General features: G+C 36.9%; 2 protein-coding genes and 1 non-coding gene across 3 annotated transcripts; 2 read left to right on the forward strand and 1 right to left on the reverse strand.

Moving 5' to 3' along the window:
• Window positions 1–15,033, forward strand: LOC116287427 (uncharacterized). The gene is made up of 10 exons (XM_089040390.1): window positions 1–138; window positions 1,715–1,878; window positions 2,267–2,679; window positions 3,076–3,288; window positions 4,221–4,605; window positions 10,274–10,342; window positions 11,050–11,188; window positions 11,323–11,438; window positions 12,447–12,594; window positions 14,128–15,033. The coding sequence occupies exons 2-10, from the start codon at window positions 1,821–1,823 to the stop codon at window positions 14,333–14,335; spliced, it is 1,749 nt and encodes a 582-aa protein (XP_088896516.1). The 5' UTR covers window positions 1–138; window positions 1,715–1,820; the 3' UTR covers window positions 14,336–15,033.
• Window positions 6,130–10,177, forward strand: LOC116287425 (uncharacterized). Its single transcript, XR_016121758.1, has one exon. It is a non-coding gene; the product is annotated as an uncharacterized LOC116287425 (transcript).
• Window positions 15,032–21,999, reverse strand: LOC116287428 (uncharacterized). Its single transcript, XM_089040392.1, has 6 exons — window positions 21,748–21,999; window positions 19,749–20,116; window positions 18,886–19,246; window positions 18,396–18,487; window positions 16,631–16,741; window positions 15,032–15,780 (listed from the first exon to the last, which is right to left on the reverse strand). The coding sequence occupies exons 1-6, from the start codon at window positions 21,905–21,907 to the stop codon at window positions 15,556–15,558; spliced, it is 1,317 nt and encodes a 438-aa protein (XP_088896518.1). The 5' UTR covers window positions 21,908–21,999; the 3' UTR covers window positions 15,032–15,555.
• Window positions 22,000–22,406: the final 407 nt, after the last annotated feature.

The raw sequence follows: 22,406 nt of genomic DNA on the forward strand, positions 1-22,406 counted from the left end.
TGCAAACAAGCATTTCTACTGTCACTTCTACTAGTGTTCGGGGTTATCACATTATCATGGTGACTTTATTATGATTTCATAAAGTTCAAATAATACTAATGAAAAGTGAAAATTAAGATACGAACTATTATTCCTTTGGTAAGTAAAAGAAAATATAGTATTATCAAATTTATTGTGAATGCATGAACGTAATTTCGTTGACAAGTTCCTATATATCTTTCTTCTGATTTGCTTCCTAATTTATTTTATTTTAGCCTTTATGAGATTTATTGTCTGCAACTCTTAGAAATCTAAATATGTATTTCTAGCACAGAATCTTGAATACAAACTTCGTGATGAGAGTGAATACCATACATCAGTGAGTCTTGTGAGAAATGAGTCTTGTGAGAAATGAGTCTTTCTTTGTGAGAAATTGCACCAATTTGCACAAATGGGTAAGTTCAGTTAGTCCTCTCGACAGTAGACCGTAGACCTACAAAAAGTTTTGAACTCTTTTGAATTTCGTTAACTTTTTCGCAGATTTATGGTATGCACTCTAAGTGTAGTAGTGTATCGATAGTCAAGCACCACACTGTATATATTATATAGAATGCAAACAATAGAGTACAAACACTATAAGTGTGCAACATAAATTTCACTAAATACTGCTAAATTATGCTAATCCTATTGTTTTCTATTGTTTAATTAGCACTATTTACTACCAGATAGTGCAAAGTGTTGCACACTTCTAGTGTTTGTACTCTATATCAGTGAAATATTGGTAATACTACCTTACACTATTTTATGCTAATTCTATTGTTTTCTTTTGTTAACTAGCATTCTTTTGAACAATTTAGTAATTAAGTGTTTCACAGATACATTGTTTGCACTCTATTATATTTCTGTATATCTTTATATTAGTATAAGCAAACATGCTAATCAAGTATTATATTTACTATTTGTTTATCTCCATAACAACAAATATTCAATAGATTTGCATCATTTTTTGAATTTTTTCATTGAAAAAAAAGATAGCATGACTATTCTAATGAAGATATTGTGTGACAAAATAAAATATTATCTTGCAATAATAACACAATAGAAATGTCCAAGTGTTTGCTTGACAAAAACTTTGCCTTGCCTTTTCAAAGAAAAACCTGTAGTTTGATAAGAGTTTCATCAGTTTTGGATTGAAATGCGTTGGCTTTCTAACAAAACTTCAAAAATCAAAAACAAATAAATAAATAAAATAAATAAATAAATAAAAAAAAAAGAAAAAAGAAAAAAAATCATGAAAATACCTGATACTGCAAATACAAAATCTTGATGACAAAAACCCATCTGTTCATAAAATCTGTCAATCCACAAAAACAATTACTGAAATTTGAATCCGCAAATAATTTGACAGTTGCCTTGTATGTGATTGTACTTTTTAAACAATTTTGTGGTTTAGATCCATGCTTCAAACCCTAGGAGCAAAACCCTTAATCCAATAAAATTGTGGGATCCACCAATCTGTTAACTACTTTACTTTGAATCTGAAATTCAGACTAAATTTCTTGCAAAATCCACCAATGTGTAGATTGTCCAAGGGCCTGCTGCCCTCCCCTTCCCTCCCCCTATAAATACTTTACTTTTTATACAAAAATTCTACTTAATAGTAGTATGAATTCACATAAAGTTTTTTTAAATATATTTGGCTGAATTGATACTTACTTTATTCCTTTTATTTTAGTAGAAAAAAGGAGGTGAACAACAGCACTGATTATATCATGGCATAATGTTAGTCACCTCTATGCTCTACATAAATGATTACACTAAGTTGTCTATGATTCTACAACATGGATGGCTTAGAAGCTCAACGACCTCCATCAGGCCGTTCTAGATATCGTGCAAGAGGTTTGTATTGCTTTTTTTCCCCTATTAATTGATAGAGACAATAGTGCTCCTTTATCCCATATAGTGGACCCTCACTTCACTGTTCCCCTTTCCTTTACATTGGACCTTCATTCATTATCCCCTATAGTGGTTCCTCCCTTCCTTGTTCCCTTATCCCCTACACTGGACACTCCTTTCATTGCTCCCTTATTCTGTAAATAGGACCCTCCCTTTCTTATTTCCTTATTCCCCACATTAGGCCATAAATCCCTTGTTCCCTTATCCCCTACAGTGGACCCTCCCTTTATTGTTCCCCTATCCCCTACCCTGGACCCCACTATTGTTATTTACTTTTACTGCTTTTAGGCTTTTACCTTAATTTTCTGGTTTTTCCACAATTAATTCTCAGGTGTTGTGACTCAGATAACCAATGAGGAACATTTAGTTAACCAAAAAATGGAAATGGCTATCAATTCAATACAAATGCTCAATAATACAGAAATATCATTGATTCTAAAGAAGCTGCAAGAGGATGTTTTGAAAAACTACTTTACAGCAAAAACCCCCTTACAGTGTCAAAGATATGGTGATTACTTGGCTGACATAGGTGCAGCAATTCAACTAAAGAAACTTATTGAATATTTAAATAACAAAGGAAAGTATACAAAGGAATGGTGGGATGGAGTGAATATCATTCGAACCATTTTATGCAATTATTCAAACTGTAGCATGAAAATGGCAAAAGAGATTGGGAAAAGTGGAATACTGGAAATGCTGGTCACGGAGATGAAGAGTTTTGGTCTTACAGCACTAAAAGACCAGGTATGCAAAATCCTGAAATGCTGTAAGTTCAAGTTTTTGATTGTTCAACACAAGTTGGCCTTGGTTGCAATAGGCCCTTTGCAGTTAACATTCACGTGAGCAAAATTTTTTATTTTATTTTAAATTGGTGATTCTTTTTAGCTACTCGTAAAGAACTGAATGAAAAGATGTGTATCCAGTGTGTTACGAGATGCAGTTTTATTATGATCTCTCGAAACAGGTTGTAGAAAATTTCTTTGTTCATCAGTGTATTTCACCCATGGGAATCAAGATGTTCATTCATTTGCTCTCAGTGTGAATTAATCAGCAAGTGATTACTGAGCTGCAAAGGGCCTATTGGTACATGATATTCAAAAATTCAAATTTATGGATTTGTGTTCATGCTATATTTTGCAGAAATTGAAAATTCTTCTTACATATGCAATAGACATATTGCACAACTGCGCCAAAGCAACAGAGAATCGTCAGGTATTATGTGATATCAAAGCAGCTCAGGCTTCAGAGCCTTTTCTTCATGCAGAACAGTCAGAAGTGGTTATGACGTGTCTATTCACAATTGCTTACATTGTCGATGAAAGCCAGACTCATCTATTACAAACAGACATGAAGGTAAAACAACAGCTCCATTCCTTCCTCCTTTTCTTTCATTTCTTCCATCCTTTCCTTCTCTCTTCCATCCTTTCCTTCTCTGTTCCATTCTTTCCTTCTTTCTTCCATCCTTTCCTTCTTTCTTCCATTCTTTCCTTCTTTCTTCCATCCTTTCCTTCCCTCTTCCATCCTTTCCTTCTTTCTTCCATCCTTTCCTTCTTTCTTCCATTCTTTCCTTCTTTCTTCCATCATTTCCTTCTCTCTTCCATCCTTTCCTTCTTTCTTCCATTCTTTCCTTCTTTCTTCCATCCTTTCCTTCTTACTTCCATTCTTTCCTTCTTTCTTCCATTCTTTCCTTCTTTCTTCCATTCTTTCCTTCTTTCTTCCATTCTTTCCTTCTTTCTTCCATTCTTTCCTTCTTTCTTCCATCCTTTCCTTCTATCTTCCATCCTTTACTTCTTTCTTCCATTCTTTCCTTCTTTCTTCCATTCTTTCCTTCTTTCTTCCATCCTTTCCTTCTCTCTTCTCCTTTCCTTCTTGTCTCTTCCATTCTTTCCTTCTTTCTTCCATTCTTGTCCTTCTTTCTTCCATTCTTTCCTTCTTTCTCTTCCATTCTTCTTCTTCTTCCATTCTTTCCTTCTCTCTTCCATCCTTTCCTTCTTCTTCATCTTCTTCCATCCTTTCCTTCTCTCTTCCATCCTTTCCTTCTCTCTTCCATCCTTTCCTTCTCTCTTCCATCCTTTCCTTCTCCCTTCCATCCTTTCTTTCCTCCCTCCCTTTTAGAATATTGTCTTCCTTCTCTTTCTCTTTTTCTACATGACAAAGGATCAGTGCAATCTTTTATATTAAAGCCCTAAAAAAATAGTATTTTCATTGATTATTTATCAGTCATTGAGAATACGTCTTCCTTTCTTGCTTTCCCTTTTTTATTTTATTTCATATTTTTTTCGTAGACGATTGCTAAGTTAATTGAGGTCCTAAATGATCGTATTAGCGATTCTGAAATTCTATCAGAAAGTGCATCCTGGTCAGTGTTTGAAGTCATAAAGGGTATTGCTGTTATATCCAGACATAAGGAGAATGCCGATAGTCTTATTACATTAGGTGCTATCCCTCTGCTTATGGAAGTAATCAATTACTACGAATGTCAATCAATGGAATCAGAGTGTGCCCTTAATGCATTATGGGAACTCTCTAAGACAGACTCTTGTAGAACGATGATGCAGGGTTATTCACAGTTGATAGAAACTCTTGAAAGTCTGGGTGGCAGCTCAGACAAGTATATAGGCGCTGCAGCAAAAAGGGTGTTATTGAGAATTACGTATGGCCCCACGCAAGGTAAGACATCAATTCCATTCAATATTAGCAAGGAAAGACCTGGTTTTGAAGGGCCAGGGATAATGATAAACCTCTTTGATAAGGAATAAACCGATCCCGGCTATGCTTGAATGCCCATCTAAAGAATTGGTCGTTTTCCCAATAATGGAATACAGAATGCCTGACCAACAAACTCGAATTCTTAAGATTTTTTGGAAGGAATGTGTTTCTTAATGTACCTTTAGAATGCTTTGACTCTATGACACACATTTACAATTTTTAGCGATCGGTATCTGTTCCATGCTGTATATCAAAAACATAATTTAGCTTGTCTAACTTAGCAGCAGTAACTATGGAGGTAGAACAACGAATGCAGGATCGCTGTATTTACTTTCATTTGTGGGCTTACAATAGACCGTTTCTGAGATAGCAACCATAGTGCATTGTATTTCATTTTTAGCATTTATGATCTAATATAAATTATAGTAGAAATTGCATTAAAAAACAAAACATGAAAAGGATAACAAAGTGAAATGGAAAAATATAACAAAAATAACAAGGTGTGGCTGACGAGATTTACGCTGCCCTTTGTCTTTAGAAGTGATTACCCCCCCGCCCCCCCCGGTGGGGAAGTGGACATTTCAAAAGATTTGCTAGAATGGCTTGAAATCACTTATAAAGACCAAAGACGACTAATATGCATATGTGCCACTCACTCGCTATGGCGTTGGCAGATCCATATCATCCTAGATCTAATCGTCTGACGTCGTTTGACGTCGTCTGCCTACGAACGGTACACGAAGTTTCCTTTATCTTTGTCTGTACTAAATTCCAGCCGATTTGGAATTTGTTTGAGCCGTTGAATCAATGAGTTCCCGATTGTAGCATAAACACCGATCAATTCTTATGGCTTATACTCACTCTTAGAGACTCTTAGGTCGAAATATTCTTGAAAAAAAGCTCTGATTAAAAACAAGAGCCAGACACTATGATTATTTCCCACTGTACTATTCGTGCCATACAGCGCCGGCATCGCTTCGTTCGCGATTACTTTCTTTAATAAGTTAATCAAATTTACCTTCAATATACAGTTAAATAGCCCGGCGAGGTAGGAAAACTAAAGCGTTTCTTTTACTTGTACTCTCGTCGGCACTTTGTGTATTTCATTTCAAATGAATGTACTTTATTTAGAAACGGAATTTCATCAAATTACAAATTTGCTTTCTATAAAAGCAGTTATATATAAATATAAAATAAGAAAATATAATAAATATAATTATTATCAATATAAAGAACCTATATATCTAAAAATATTTATTCATTTATTTATTTTATTTATTTATTTTTTTGTCAGATAAGTTATTTTTCTAATTTGCTGTGTGCACAGCGATGAAAGATATAAATTTGCTATTCGTACGGTAGGCAAATTTGTTTCTGTCTAGGAGCAATGAATAATTTACATGCTTTTAAGCTTAAAAGCTACAAGCTCTGTGATAGGAACACAAAATAAATAAGGTCATGAAGTCAGCATGTATGATTTGCGTCATTGGTCCGTGATCATAATATCTAAACAGGAATATTAAATGCTATTCGCCTGGGTTACCATCTGTAAAAGACTACAAGCTATATATTCTACCAATTTAGAACGTAAAATCAATCCTTGAACGCTGAATCTAACCGAGAACTCCTCTGGTTATCCACATATGTTGATCAAATTGGTATCTACGTGGTATCAGACAATGCGATACCCTCGTTTAAGCGACGATCACCGCTGAAACTGACTTGAAAATATTTAAATATTTGTTTGTGCTTACAACCTTAGTTTTTGGGGCTTCGTTTCTTCAGTCATGGAACAAGCAAGATCAACAACACAGCAAGATCAAGTGTGGAGAAACGGGGCTTTTAAGGCAGTTGTAAAATTCATCTTGAATCCAAGAGAAACGGAACATAATTTCAAACTGTACATCAATTCTTTAAAACGGTACAAAACTTTTGAGGAACAACTAAAAGGCGAAAGTGGAAGATATGTTGAACTTCTAATGTCTGGAAGCATGGCTGAAAGTTTATTTGCGACTCACTGGGTATACGAGGACGGCAGACGGGAAGCAAAAAATGATATCGACATTATGCTTGTGGATTTTTCGATGAAAGTCGTAGAGAGGAAAGCAGTTAACAGTTCAGTAGGCTTTAACGATTTTGCTGCAGTAGACATGATAATAACCATTTCTCGACGGCAGAATTGTCTCATCCTATGGATCAAAAGTGCTACGACCAAAAAGATGTTCCACTCCTGGATACGGAAATGTCTGCTACTGGTTCGTTACAAAATGGGTCTGGAAGCGAGAGGAGTTCCGAGGAATTTGCCTGGAACATTAATGGGGATTCTAGGGAGTCTGAGGATCCTACTGGGGATTCTACTCCCGGAGATTCTACTGATCCGGGCTCATTACAAAATGAGTCTGGAAGCGAGAGGAGTGCCGGGGATTCTGAGGATTCTACTGGGGACTCTGGGGACTCTGAGGGTTGTGCTGGAGATTCTATTGCCGGAGATTCTAACGATTACGATGATTCTACTGACGGGGATTCTACTAACGATGATTCTGCTGACGGGGATTCTACTGATCCGGAATCATTACAAAATGGGTCTGGAAACGAGAATAACTCCGGGCATTCTATCGATTCAGCAGAGAAACGAGAATATACACAAAAGGATCTTTTTCTTGAGACAACCGATCGTCCGGGCTACGTCCAGCTCCGCTATGAACCTCAAAAAGAAGGAAAGTCAGCTTTCTTGTCAACAGACAATTTTAAAGAGTTCTGGCGTGAGATCGTTAACAAAACTGCACTATATTCTCTCGTGAGCGGACCTCAACTTCCATCTGGTGGTGTTCTTGCTACGGGACCTGCACTCAACAGACGGGATCGCCCTAATAGTAGAAACAACTATGCTCATGATTACGTCCCATGTTTGCAGTGCCCTGAATGGCCATCAATAGCAAACAACTGGTCTGAAAGGAGCAGGACAATGGGGTGGCCTAGTAAAGACTTGATTTCAGATATCTTAAGCAAGGGATGTCACGTTGTGCCCGTATCTCATCATGACAGTACTTCATACAATACTGAATGGCGGCTTTCTTTTTCTTTGGCCGAGAAAATGCTTGTGAATTCTCTATCAAAGGAACAACGTCAAAGTTACATTGCCGCAAAGTTGATCATGAAAGAGGTCATCCAGGAAATAAAGAACAACGCTTTCCTTGAGAAAACACCATCTTCCTATCACTTGAAAACCATTCTGTTATGGAAATGCGAAGAAAAGAAATTAGAAGAGTGGAACAACATTCTTAATTCAGCAGTTGAATTGCTAGAAAGCTTTGTTGATCATTTGTTAAGAGGCAACATCCCAAACTACTTCATTCCAGAGAACAACATGGTGAGTCACATTAGTCATCAAGGTCTTGTTTCTGTGGCAAATGGAATTGCAGCATCTCTCGAAGACATTCCTGCAACATTGCACAGAGTTTTCCAAACTGCCTATGAAACTGTGCTGGACTTTGATAATGATTATTTCCCAGTTTTAAGGCTTGTTAATTGTGAATTAGAGATGTTTTGTCAAACTGGTACAGCAGGAAATAAACTTTATCTTTGTTACATCTTGAATTCCTTGGTTGATTCGCTGTCTGCTGCTATTATTGGAACATCTGATGAGCTGCAACATCTTGACGACCACAAGCATATTTTAAACATTTATTGTACACATCAAATTGCAGCGGGGAATCCTCTAACACTACCATCGCCTCCAGTTTTGGGAGCAGCAGAGCAAAGTACAACAGTGATGCTCCTCTTCCAGTACCTGTACACTTTACTGCAAGACGACCACATTCTGACCCAGCTACAGAATGACATCTTCGCAATTTTGTCAAGAATATTCACCAGAATTTTACCTGTTATTTCTTTAAATTTAAGCGAAGAAATGTTTTGTGACTGTCGTGAAGAAAGCCTGAGAGTATATCAGAGTGTGTGTACCAAACTTAAAATAGAGTTAAGTTCATATCTCTCGTGTCATGAGGAATTAATCGCACTACGCGGCCTTGATTTTATTTTCTTTAAGTACAACGAGCTCGCTGAAATGGAGGCCTTCGAGTTTGCTGCTAAGCGATTTCAAAAATTCAAAGAAGATGGTCAAATAGAAAAGGCAAAATCCTTGGAATGGTAAAAGGAAAACGTTTGAAACTCTGGCTTTTGCCACCCTGTTGACGAGAAGATCGAATCAATTGAAATTTTTAATATTTTTGATAATATTTTAAATATTTTTAGGCCTTAAAAGGCCTAAGTTTAAGTACTTTTCTGAGGACCTAGCGTGAGATGATATGCTCTCGTTTGACATTTGTAGACTTTTGGATTATTTTTTTTATAATTCGGGACTAAAATGCCGTATTACGTATAAAACATTTTGTTTGACCTCATCCAGTTGTTGTTCTAGTTCGTGTTCGCTTTGCACCATCACGTGACGGCGCCCATAATACAGCTTGGACTGCCTGTGGTTAGATAGGCAAAACAATAAAATCTTGTTGCTCTCTATTGACATTGGTCATACAACGAACCGCTCAAAAATTTGATCAGTAAATACCGTTTACACGGAGATTAGAAAGAATACAAAGCGCAGCTGAGGACAAACTGTAAAGCTGCGGTAAACTAGGTAGAGTGCATACTATATATCCGCGAAAAAGTTACGTTTTTACAGATTTATGATTTGCACACTAAGGCAATGGAATACGTCTATTACTATAAAAAGCTGAAATCGTATTTAATGAAAGAATATGCGTACAATAAGACTCCGAAATAAAGATATTTGCATTGTTTGTATTTTTTGGGAAATATAAAAAGGAGGAATAAATTAAAGAGGCTTTGCAATATTTATTTAATTATTACCTTATATTCAAGGATATTTAAGTTTTCCCTAGGTAGTCATAATTTTTGATATTAATAAAGTACCACAAATCATTTTGGTCTATAGCCATATTCACAGTTTACAAACATTGATGTCAGGAATCTTTTCTTATTCAAATGGATGAATTTTTGTACATCTTGTATTTAAAACATGATGAAATAACAAACATAGTGCATTGTGGTGTAACTTTACACCTTTTGCTGTTCATTAACAGAAAATGTACATTCATGTGTGCCAATAGTTGTATCAATAACGTGTAATGTACTTTCATCAACACCAAAAGTAACATCATTAGCGCGGATCAACTTTCAATAACGATAATTGAATATGCGTGTACATTCATAGGCATCAATGGACAATCAATAGCGCGTTTGTACATTCATATGCGCGAATTGTATTTTCTTGTGCGAGAAATTCAACTTCAATTAAACCAAATTGACAAACAATTGCATTTATGGACAATCATTTACCCAAAAGTGAAAATTCATTAGTGCAATTAGCATAATCATTGACAATCTATAACGCGCTTGGACAATCATGAGGGTGAACATTATATTCTATAGCGTGGTTCGACAAACATTTGCTTGATTCACATGTGTTACATTAGTTTCTATCCCTTCTTTCATTAAAAATATATAATTTCTTTTTGTTTTTTGTTGTTGTTTGTTTTGTTCGTTTGTTTTTGTTTGCTTGTTGTTGTTTTTTGTCTCTATTTCTTAACTTTTATATCTATATCATTAGGCCTTCAAAGGAATTATTGTGAATATCAACAAGCTTGTGCTGCATTCCTGGTAGAACTGGAAGTTCCTGGTAAGAATGGTTAAACTTGGTAAATAGAAAGAAATGGGAGAAACTGGAGTAGATTTTAAAATCTGATGAAATCAAGGAATAAAAATAAAAAATGAAAGGCTTAACTGAAACTGTCTGGCAAAATGATTTTTCCCCCAGTCAGTAAACGCATTCTGATTGCCTTATAGAGTAGGTGGTATTTTCTATCTCTTACCAAAGTGTGGTTACCTGGTTTACCGGATGCTAAACAACAAAACTTGATTATAAAAAGAAGTCGAAGTAGTTACGTGCGACTACATCAACCGAAGGCCACCCAAACAAATATACTTCAAATTCACAAGTCACGAACAGATGAATTAATGAATACTGGATTTTAAACTGTTCCATGTTCACTCATGATCATGCACACACACGTATAAAGTAAAATATACGATTTCAAAGAGCAAAATGTGAAAAATTCTACAGACTATATTCTTTAAATACTCAATCGTGATTGGCTAATTTGTATGGAAATTCGTCTGGGTGGCCTTGGTTGGTGTAGTAACACAGTAATGGGGAAAACTTAAATAGATAATTAAATAGATAATTTATTTACCTTCCTAAAGTTGGTCGGGATTGGAAATAACTATGCCCTCAGCCTTGAGAACGAGCCATAGGTACAAACGTATACGTTTTTCGCTATCCCAACCTTCTGGCCGGTAAAAAACTCTATGTGTCATTCATTGCAGATGAGTTATTTGAATCTAAATACGACAAATGCTACTGCACAGAATGTCACGCATCACGCAACGAGGAACTTTATGGAGTGCAAGGCGACCCTGCTAAACAGTACGCTATACCAGAAGGATGGAGTCGCTTTGGCCTCAAGTAAGTATACGCTATATGTTTTTTAGGCTTTCAGAAAAAGAAAAAAAAAAATAAGGAACTAAATATCCCCTTAAATATAGTTTTATGCTATAATTAAACGGCTGGCAAGCCGCTAAGCGTTGTGTTATTAACAGAGTTGCGCCTCCGGCGATGGCACATAAAGCTGACACCGACTGGCACGTCGCTTACCATGGTACACATCCAAATAGGGTGAAACCAATTCTCGAGTGTGGACAACTTCTGATTCCAGGTAGGCATACTAATCCGCACTTTCTATCTACTACTTTCCCTTACTTTAGTTTCATCTTGCAATCCCACCTCACCTTGCAATCCCACATCACCTTGCAATCCCACATCACCTTGCAATTCCACATCACCTTGCAATGCCTCCTCACCTTGCAATCCCACATCACCTTGCAATTCCACATCACCTTGCAATCCCTCCTCACCTTGCAATCCCACCTTATCTTGCAATCCCTCATCGCCTTGCAATTCCACATCATCTTGCAATACCTCATCGCCTTGCAATTCCACATCATCTTGCAATCCCTCATCGCCTTGCAATTCCACCTCACCTTGCAATCCCGCATTATCTTGCAATCCCTCATCGCCTTGCAATTCCACATCATCTTGCAATCCCTCATCGCCTTGCAATTCCACCTCACCTTGCAATCCCACCTCATTTTGCAATCCTTCATCGCCTTGCAATTCCACATCATCTTGCAATCTCACCTCACCTTGCAATCCCGCATTATCTTGCAATCCCTCATCGCCTTGCAATTCCACATCATCTTGCAATCCCTCATCGCCTTGCAATTCCACCTCACCTTGCAATCCCACCTCATTTTGCAATCCTTCATCGCCTTGCAATTTCACATCATCTTGCAATCTCACCTCACCTTGCAATCCCACATCACCTTGCAATCCCACATCACCTTGCAATGCCTCCTCACCTTCCAATCCCACATCGCCTTGCAATTCCACATCACCTTGCAATGCCTCCTCACCTTGCAATCCCACTTCATCTTGCAATTCCACCTCACCTTGCAATTCCATCTCGCCTTGCAATTCGATCTCACCTTGCAATCCCACCTCACCTTGCAATCCCACCTCATTTTGCAATCCCTCATCGCCTTGCAATTCCACATCACCTTGCAATTCCATCTCATCTTGCAATCCCACCTCATCATGCAATTCCGCTTCACCTTGCAATTCCATCTCATCTTGCAATACCACCAACTTTATTTCAATCTATCAGGTGACACGGCTCGTGGAGGGACAAAACTTTCCGAAATGGATGGTCACTTCAATGATAATTGGAAACCCGAAGGATTTAATACTAAACAGGTTTTCGTATCACCAAGTATAAGATATTCCGGAATGGATGTCTACGCTCTTCCTAACAGGTAAGATACACATATTTTAGACATCTAATAAGAGTGGCGACGTACTTTACAATGTTCAAAGGTTAGGGTACCGATCACATGCTAGTAGCATGGTATATCAATCGTTAATACAATTTTAGACTTGAACATAGACGTTTCGCACGCTGCGGTTGGTCAAGCGAACTGAGATTACGAGACAGTAATCACTGCTCTAGAGGTAATCATGAATTTTGCCAATGTTTGCCAACGGGAAAGTAATCAAATATAACGAGTTTTGCTTTAATCCTAAATTTCGTCTTTTCTTTGATATTCAAGTCTAAAGCTTTACTAAAACAATTGTTAGTAAATGTTAAAGCGCGATTACACACAGGAATCTTCTTTGCAACTTGTCTCGCAACAGCGATGCGACATAAGTTTCATAGAGCATTGCGGCTTCTAACCTACAGCGCAATTTGAACAAGGCTATATTGCTCTTAGAGCAATGATGTTTCGGCCCGCTAAGCCTAGTTTCAGGGGTGTGCGGTTTTCATTTTTTTGTGTCAAGTGGCTTTGTTTTACTTTTAGCGCAATCCAATCACGACAGCCAGAGAGTGAGTAATGTTTAGGATTTCTATTTTTAGCTTTCTTCATGGGAAAAAATGAACTCATAAATGGATGGCACCTAAAAATATGATATAGATTGCTTATTGTATAAATATAAAAAATCTCCATAAAAAAGAACCTCGAAGTAAAAATAGAGTGATTATTAGTGAATTGTTGGCGAAGTTTTTTGTCATTCAAGCACTCGAACTATACGTGGTCGAGTTCCTGAGTTTTACTAGTTATTTACTAGTAGAAGTTTCAAGGACCTCTCGTTCGTGAAACCACAAGTTTTATCTGCATCTGTATTTTTTTCTTTATTCACTTAAAGAAATAGCAGGTACTTGAGTAAGACAATGTCCAAATCCTTTACTCTGTATTGTTGGTCGCAAATGAAATATCTCGCATTGTTCGTTGGAGTGCAAACACGCACACACACGAGTCTTTTTAAATACATACGCTTCGACAAGAATGTCAAACAATAAATTGTTATTTAAATAAAACAATAATTGAGATATCGAGCATATGAACTTACCGAATCACGGATCATGTATATAAATAAAACAAAAGGTATACAGGACGTCATAAAAACACTTGTTGATGACGATAGGTGAAAAGATTACCGTTAAGTATTGTAAACATATCCGCATTCGTTATTTATGAAGTGATAGGAATGCCGAATGTGATTGGATACGATAGAAAATAATGACAGCTGATTGACAGCTTCACAGAATATTATGGGTTACCCAAACTGATCTTAGTAGCATTTCGGCCTGAGGGCCGAAACAAAAAATGTTGCGAAACAAGATTCAGCAATCGTTGCGAAAATTAGAAATTGTTTCTATTTTTGGCAACGATTGAGTACCACTTTCGTCGTGCAAACGCTATTGCAACTTGTGTCGCAACACTGTTGCGAGACAAGTTGCAGAAAAAAATTGCTCAGTGTAATCGCGCCTTTAATCCAACTTGTAACAGGTTCGAGGATTCTCTAACCAAGAAGACATACAAAGCCAAGGTTGTTTTACAGTTGTGGATCGAACCTGACAGCTACGAGGTTGGTCAACAGACCGTCGGTGCTGAAAACGAGATTGATCCGAAATTCAGCAACCAGGAGATAGAATGGTCAACGGTTCAGCGAGGGGCCATTCATCTTTATGGTCTTCTTATACGTCTTGAAGAATAGACCCCTTGCATGCGACTTCAAAGCAGCTTAATTTGGAGGACAAAACAAAATAATTTCAATCTCATGAGAATTGTAAACCTATTGTTGTCCTCCAAATTGAGCCGTATTCCGACGTGCTGCAAGAGGTCTATTGATGCATTGCGAGCATTCTCAAGAGTCAAAAGACAGCCACATGGCGGCCATTTTGGTGCCGTTAACAAAGATGCTAATAAAGAATATTTTGTTAAATGGCTCCAACGCTCCCGGAAAGGCTGCGATGACGTAACGTGCAATCGGAAGATATGGAACATGATTTGATAGTTTAGTATTATCTGAACACCTAGGCATAATATTTTCCCATTTCATGTCTTATAGTACACTCAACAAAATTACTCGACTCTGATTGGTCGAGAGGAGTACAATTATAGCGTTAATTGTACTCCGTAGGAGTACCGAATTAAGTCGCTATGGCAACACGGCAAAACAATGCCAAAACAACTACTTTCTATCATTTTGTACTTAAAAAACATAAATAAAATTTTAAAGCCGTAAGAACTAATCTTTCTTATGCATTTCAGTTGCGCGATGGACTGAAAATCGGCCGCCAAATAGACAAAGATGAACGGCGTCGCTTCGCATTTTTTACTGAAATTTTGTTGAGTAAACTTTAAACAAAAAATCTTCTCGTACAATTTGGAAATAAATAGACACGAGTAATGTTTTGTACGTTCTTGTAATTGCACGAGCCTGCTATATTTGATGCTACCCTTCTTTTCATATCAAAGTGTTTATTGACAGCAAGGTACAACATCCATGCAGTCACCTATGTACAACAAGTCATAAAACAGATTATTAAATAGAATATAATGTACAAAAATATAATATATCGTATAAATAATACAATAGTAGATTCCTGTCCAACGAGGACAAACAAAGAATAAGTTAGAAAGAAATATTTTTAAGGTCCTCATTAATTTACAAAAATAGAATATTTTGTATAGATAATACAATTTGCCATTCCGAGGTTGAGGGGAAACTGAGTCGAGTTGGGATTGCAGTGTTGTATTGTGGGACTGTTTTAAGGGATAAAAATATGTGCCCTAAATACATTCCCACGATGCACTCCAATGATAACTCGTCCCAGGTTTTTCCCCCTTGTTCTCAGAATGGCTAAATAGTATATTCCTGCCAAAGAGGACAGACAGACAAATAGAAAGAAAGAAAGAATCTGTGACGTGTTGTTAATGTCGTTCTGCTAAACAAATACCAATACGTCGACATAATTCTGTGTCTGTGTCATCTGGGAACAGTAGCGTCTCGTTCTCTGGTGTAGAAACAGCTTTATAGAACTGGGCTTTTTTCCTGAAGATAGATTTCTTGCGTTGTGTCTTTCGCCTTAGTCCGTGTATAAAGTAATCAAGCTGGCCGATGTCGACATCCACGAACATTAGTGTTGACTTGTCGAACTGGAAAACAATACATTGTATAGAAAGACAGTTATAGAAACAGCAAATTTCTACCTCTATGGAACAGACACCGATTGCTGGAAATTGTAAAATGTGTGTCTTAGAATCAATGCACTCCAAAGGTACATTAAGAAAAAATTGAAACTACTAAAACTCTTATAAATTCGAGTTTGTTGGTTGGACATTTTGTATTTCATTGGAAAAACTACCCATTGTTTGGGTGGACACTCAAGCATAGCCGGAAATGGTCTACATGTATTAAGGAGGCTCGAAACGATATTTCTTGAGCGCGCGCGCTCTATAAATTTTTAATATTCAAACTGAAAAAAATCAAAGACTCTGTGGTGAAATTTCTTCAAATTTTGAATACATGGCTTTAGTTTATGTTTTCGAAAACTTAAGGAAAAATTTAAAAAATTTGTAAGAGGTAACTATTTCAAACAAATTTTATTGATTTTTACGAAATTCCTCTTACAGATTATTTTCTTTTTTTGCCAAAAAGAAGATTACGATACAAAGTTTAAATATTCTGGTTTTTTAAAAATTTCACCATTTGGTTCCTGAGTTATGATTTTTTAAATGAAAATTTTTGATGGCATACCAAGGGTTCTGATGTTGTCATAGCAACGTCTGACGTCATTTTTTGATGTTCATTGTGATCTTTGGTTTATAGACTTTGGCTTTCCTGGTTTACTTGTTTTCAGGTTATAGCCATATTAACTTTTTTTAGTTCATAATTGTAAGTGTATGTGAAGGCACAAAACACCGATACCGATACCGATAGTGACAAATGTAAGAAAATAGTCAACAATAACAAGATCCATTAAAATGCATGATGCGGCTAGCTTACCTCATCTAAGCAGTTTTTATTTAGTGATGTGTTGGTAAGATCCACCAGAAAAGATCGGGACTGTAAAGCACATTTGTCCAACTGCTTGGCCAAGGATGTGATCAGTTTTACCTGAAAAAGTAATTAAAAAAGAAAATGCCTTACGATCAGGATGGACGAGGTCACTTAATACTAAAGGCTGTAAAAGTCTAGGTTACTACCCTTATTAGCAATGTTATATTCTAGTAATAAATAAATATAAATAAATAGCTTATTCAAACCTATTGCAGTTTTAACAAGTGAATTACAGGTGGGTAACATGACGGGGAGGTCCGACGTATTTTTTTGGGTTGACAATTTTCGTTTCCAGTATTATTTCGGATCAAGAGATCAGCCACGTATTTTTTTAGGTCTCGAAATGAAACCTGTATTTTTTTGGGTCGTCACATCTCCAATAGTTCGATTTTTGTATCAGAAAATGATTTGTTTGATTTTTTTTCAGCAAGGCGTGAGTGAGTTCCGTAAAGAAACACACTGATAACAATAAAAGAAGACTATACAACGTTATTTGTAATATGTTATCTTGTTTACTTTTCCTTGGTTCCATATTAATTTATTACACCTCAATCGTTCATGTCACTTTATCGCTTCATCATATTACTTGCACGTGTAAGACCTCAAGAGCGCGCTTGATCTCTTTGGCTTGGATTCTGCTCGTCTTGAATGTGACCTCAACGGGGGATATTAATTCCTCCTCCCACACGCCAACGGCCTCGTGGATCATTAGAAGGCTCTCCAGTTTTGAAGTATTTAAGTCTTGTATTTTTTTGGGTCAGAAATTTGGATGCCATGTATTTTTTGGGGTGTAAATTTTAGGTTTCAGTATTTTTTTGGGGTTGCAATATGAAGCTCCGTCGGACCCCCCCGTCATGTTACCCACCCGAGTACACGAGTGGGTTGAGTGCGCTAGATACTAATACAAATACGTATAATAATAATAATAATTTATCCAGGCTTACTGTCGTTTGCATTACTACGCGGCCACCCCAGACACAAATCGAGTCGTGTAGCTTGCAATACACTACTGTCAATCATTCATGTTGACGCCATTTATACACGTTTGGATCAGTGAGTTGGCTTTTTTGTCAAACTTTCTCAGTCAGATATCACGAAGGAAAGTTCCGAAAGCGATTGCATAGAGTTTGAGTACATCCAAGTAGAATGAGGTGTTTGATTGACGGCAGTCTATTGCAAACTACACGACTCGATTTGTGTCTGGGGTGGCTGCGTAGTAATGCAAACGGTGGTAAACTTAATTGTTACGAATTTGCCAAATCTATCAGTCCTGGTGGGGAAAAGACGATGCTGAGTACACTACCAGATCTAAGCAAGTAATGGGCAGGTATATCTATTACTCTGTTGTTTATTAATGAAGATATAGAAATATCGATAAGTTAAAGTGCTTGGGAACGAGGTTATTCCGGGCGAAAGCCCTTGGAATTAAATTCGGAAAAATTAATTTCCGACCTCGCTGGGAATTGAACCCACGACCTAGGTACGACGAATTTTTCCGAATTTAATTCCAAGGGCTTTCGCCCGGAATAACCCTGTTCCCAAGCACTTTAACTTCTCTATATTTCTATATCTTCATGCATTTCATAAGTGCTACATGGTCCACAAATTCTCATCTGTTGTTTATTAAGGGGTACAAGGGATGATCAGGATGATATCTAGGTTACTACCCTAAGCTACTAGTAGTGGGTGCGAGGGAGGGATATGTACTCACCGGTGGGGCATTAGGGTCATCCACAAGGTCACTTAGTACCAGATGTTTCATTGGATAACGACTGGTGTCAACAGATGTGGTTGATTCCTCATCTATAACAAATGTGAAAGGAACAATTAAGTAGGTTATAATAGTCCCCTTCACAGTTCCATGAGCCATCTTGAAAGGTAGCCTTTACATCATCGTGAGACGAACGGTGAGCTTGCAATGATAGAGTCATGTGTTAAAAAAAAGGCACAGCTACCTTTCAAGATGGTGTAGGGAACCATGAAGAGGACCATTGGACAGTGTTTTAACCATAACCCAAGAAGAAATCTAAATGCACATTGCAAGGGTATTATGCAATCCTTTACCATGTGGGAGGGGGGGTAGGGCTGTGTTTGTAAAGCTTTCCATGTGGTTAAATTGTCAAACATCCCCCCCCCCCCCAGTTAATGAAAGCCCCCTAATATATCATAATGATATCTATACCAGTAATTATGGGACCCACCAAAGGTAAACAAAATGACGGTGTTAATGACTTTATTGGCATTAAAATCCATTTCTGCAGCGAAGAAGTCCTTGATTGCTTCCCAGATGAGATGCCACTTAGCAGAAGATGTATCTACTTGAACGATCTTATTCGCTTTGGTAAAATAATCCAGGAAATCTTTCACAGAGTTCTCATAAAGCTTGAAGCGCCGTTGAGTTCTTGCTGTGTCCATTTCATCTCCCTTGTCTGTTGAGCCATCTGTCTGTCCTGATCCAGGACTTGCGGCATGGTCAGGTTTGATACATGCATGACTTGTTTTGATGTTATCTAGTAAACTTTCTTTTGTTAAGGTCAAGTTAAGTACAAAGGCACAGGGAAACTAGGAAGAAATTCAAAAATTCAAAAATGTTGAAAATCATATTGTGTACTAGTTCCAAAAATTATTCATACCCCCCTCACGGAGGAATTTTTTAAAGACGCCCCCCTACCCCCCGGAAATTCCAATTTTCTTCCATACAAACTCTGTAATTTTTGTTCTTTCTCTGACCCCCCTACTCTTCGGAAATTCCAAATTCCTCTGTGGAGTGGGTATAGATGATTTCTGGAACAACACATTTAAAATTTTTTTATTACATAGTAACCAATATATTTCTTTTTGCACCGCTTCAATTCAAATGATTTTAATATTTTTTTAAAAATTAAAACTGTATATGTACATGTATATGTCCGCACATGACAATATGATGGCATATTAATATAATACTTGAAGATGAAGATGACTTCCGCTCAGGTTGTCGGAATGTCAGTCCCATGAAAGAGTCTTTCTCAGGATTACACACACCCAGATGATCATAATACTTCAATAAACATTTGAGCCTCACCTGGTTTTCAAAATGAGCCATCTCCTTATCACAATTCTTGATAAATGTCTTTACTCTCAACAGGAACTTGAGATTTGGAATTAAATCAACAAGTATAAGTCTACCAGGATGTTTCTTCACTTCATCGCCTACTAATGACAAGACATACTCTATTGTCAGCAGGTTTGGAAATTCTGCAATGCCTTTAGCAATACCATGTGTTCCTGTTACTGGTTGGACTGTCTCTCCTTCCATTGCTTCTGCCTTGGCATGTTCATAGATTCTGGCAGGTAAATGCTTCAAGAGTAGAGTTTCAGCAGATATGAATACAAAATCAAACATTTTGATGAGGTCATTGACGATACATCCTTTAGTTGAACCAGGACCACCTAGAACAAGTAAAACAATATATTAATTATAAGGATAAAATAAATTAAATGAATAATTGAACAACGAAATGGGATTAACAGTGGTTACACAGAGTGGTTCTTCTTTCACTGCAAATTTTGTGGAAAGAAAAAAGACCTTTTTTTTCACTGAACGTAGTCATGTCAAAAGCAATTCGTCAGTACCAGCTGAGCATTGAATGCTGGACGCAAAGCATGAGTGGACAAAATGACTGGTCCTAAGTAATATTGGAGCAGAAAGAACGAACCAAACATGCGGGTAAAGTGGAATTTTTTTCATTTTTCCCTTCCATATTTTCCATATTTCTTCTTCTTGTAGGCATATTTCTTATGTTTTAGTCAAAAAAAAACAAAAACAAAACAGAAAAAGATGAAAACGCTGCAACAGTAGCCTTGGAATGAGGGCCAGCTGCGAAACAGCTACAAACACTGTGATTGGCTGAAACAATTCACTGCTGAGCTGGTACATGTACCTTTTATATTTTTGACTGACAGTGAAAAATAAAATTCCAATGGGCAACTCACTAGAGTTCAGGTAATATTGATAATTGCAGTGAGGAATTTAGGAAATATAGATGGAGATGACGTAACACAAGAAATGAAAGTTAGTTTCATTTGCCAAGTGTTAAAACAAATTGAGGAAAACAAAGGATATCTAATCAAGCCATGAAAGAATGGAACAACCTAAGTAATGATATCAAACTATGCTCTAAGATTTCTCAGTTTAAATCTAAATTTTTTGCCTTTAACAAATGCCTTTATCAATAAACTCAAATTTGTTACATATTACTGGTTTTACAGGACCTTCTTGAAAATCACTATAGTGAAGGAGCTAAATAAATAAATACCCCCCTCCCCCCTCCCCCCCTACCCTCAAAAAAGTCCCTTTGAAGACAGGCCGGCCACTAACAAGCTGCAAGATTTTTAATTTCAAATCAATTGTCAACTCTTGGAAAAAAACGTTTACCATATACCAATAACCTTATCATACCTACAACTAACTTTTATGAAATCTTGTTTATATTTATATTACGAATAATGTTATTCCCATATGACTTATAATCTTACTATAAATAAAACTAAAAAAATTTTACAAGACGTTTCACATATTTTGAAGCTAATTTCCTAGCAAAGTAAACAAGTGTTTTTTTTAACAAGCGCTTGTCGTAAAAATACTAAAAAGTGAATTAAGTAAGGCCTTTTTCCCTCGATATTTTAGGGCAAGATTTACTGAACAGCTGTCCGTAAGAAGCCATTATTCAACCATTTAAGCCTTTACGACTGCTAGTCCTCGAGATATAGTGTAAAATAGTTTGAGTACAGCCAGCCCTTGCCTCAGGCAGTATCCCAAATCATTTAGAATCTATGAGATATTGGGATCAGTAATCTAAAACCATAATAATTATCATTCTCAATAAAAATATCAATCGTTAAGGATTGAAATTTATAAGTGAACAGCAGTTTGACTAGTCTGCCTAAACAAAGCCTTCCTTCACGGATGAACTGATCGACGGAATAATATAAGCTTAATTGCCCAATAGTCTTTAACTGTGGGGGAAACGAAGCAGTTGGTGTGAAAAGATAAAGACAAGAATTAAAAGAAAATCGCTTACCGAAGATAAAAACAATGCGATTATCTTTGTTGAGTTTTTTGACTCCATCCCCGATTTCTACAGCAACTTCTGGCCGTTTTACCAGAGTATTTCTACGAGAAAAATCAAAGCTGGACACACTTGAGTCTGCATGGACAGTTGTGCTAGCTCCACAGCCCATTTTTTAGGCAAAATAGGCTTAAAATGTGAAGAAAATCACTACATTTTGAAAGTCAGTTGTACGCGAGAAGTTATGATGTAAGGCGATGAATCTGCGCCTTCAACATGTTACCATGGTAACCATTGTGCTTGTCATCGGGTCCGTCCCTAAAGTGACTGGCGTGACAAACGAACCATTAGATTTTTGAGGGGGGTGGGGGCGGGGGGTTGGGCAAAAACCAAAAATAAATTCGAGCACAGCTTTAAAGAGCGAAAAAAAAAAGTCGTGCATAAGAAAAGAGTCAGAAAAAAATTCCAAATAATGTCCAAAAAAATCCTGCCCAGCCCATGAGGCGTAAAAAAAATCCTATACAAAATTAATTGCCCAATTCCCCACCCCCTTCAAAAATCTAATGGTCCGTCCCTTTTTTATTTATTTTACATGATTTTTCTATGTTTATTTTAATGTTTTTCCCCCACTGTTTCTCTTTGGGAAGTGAATAAATTTGGAATTATAAACA

This window comes from Actinia tenebrosa, unplaced genomic scaffold (assembly GCF_029948245.1).
Source record: "Actinia tenebrosa isolate PJP-AT-01 unplaced genomic scaffold, QUT_ActTen_1.0 PGA_scaffold7__59_contigs__length_16204524, whole genome shotgun sequence".
NCBI classification, from domain to species: domain Eukaryota; kingdom Metazoa; phylum Cnidaria; class Anthozoa; order Actiniaria; family Actiniidae; genus Actinia; species Actinia tenebrosa.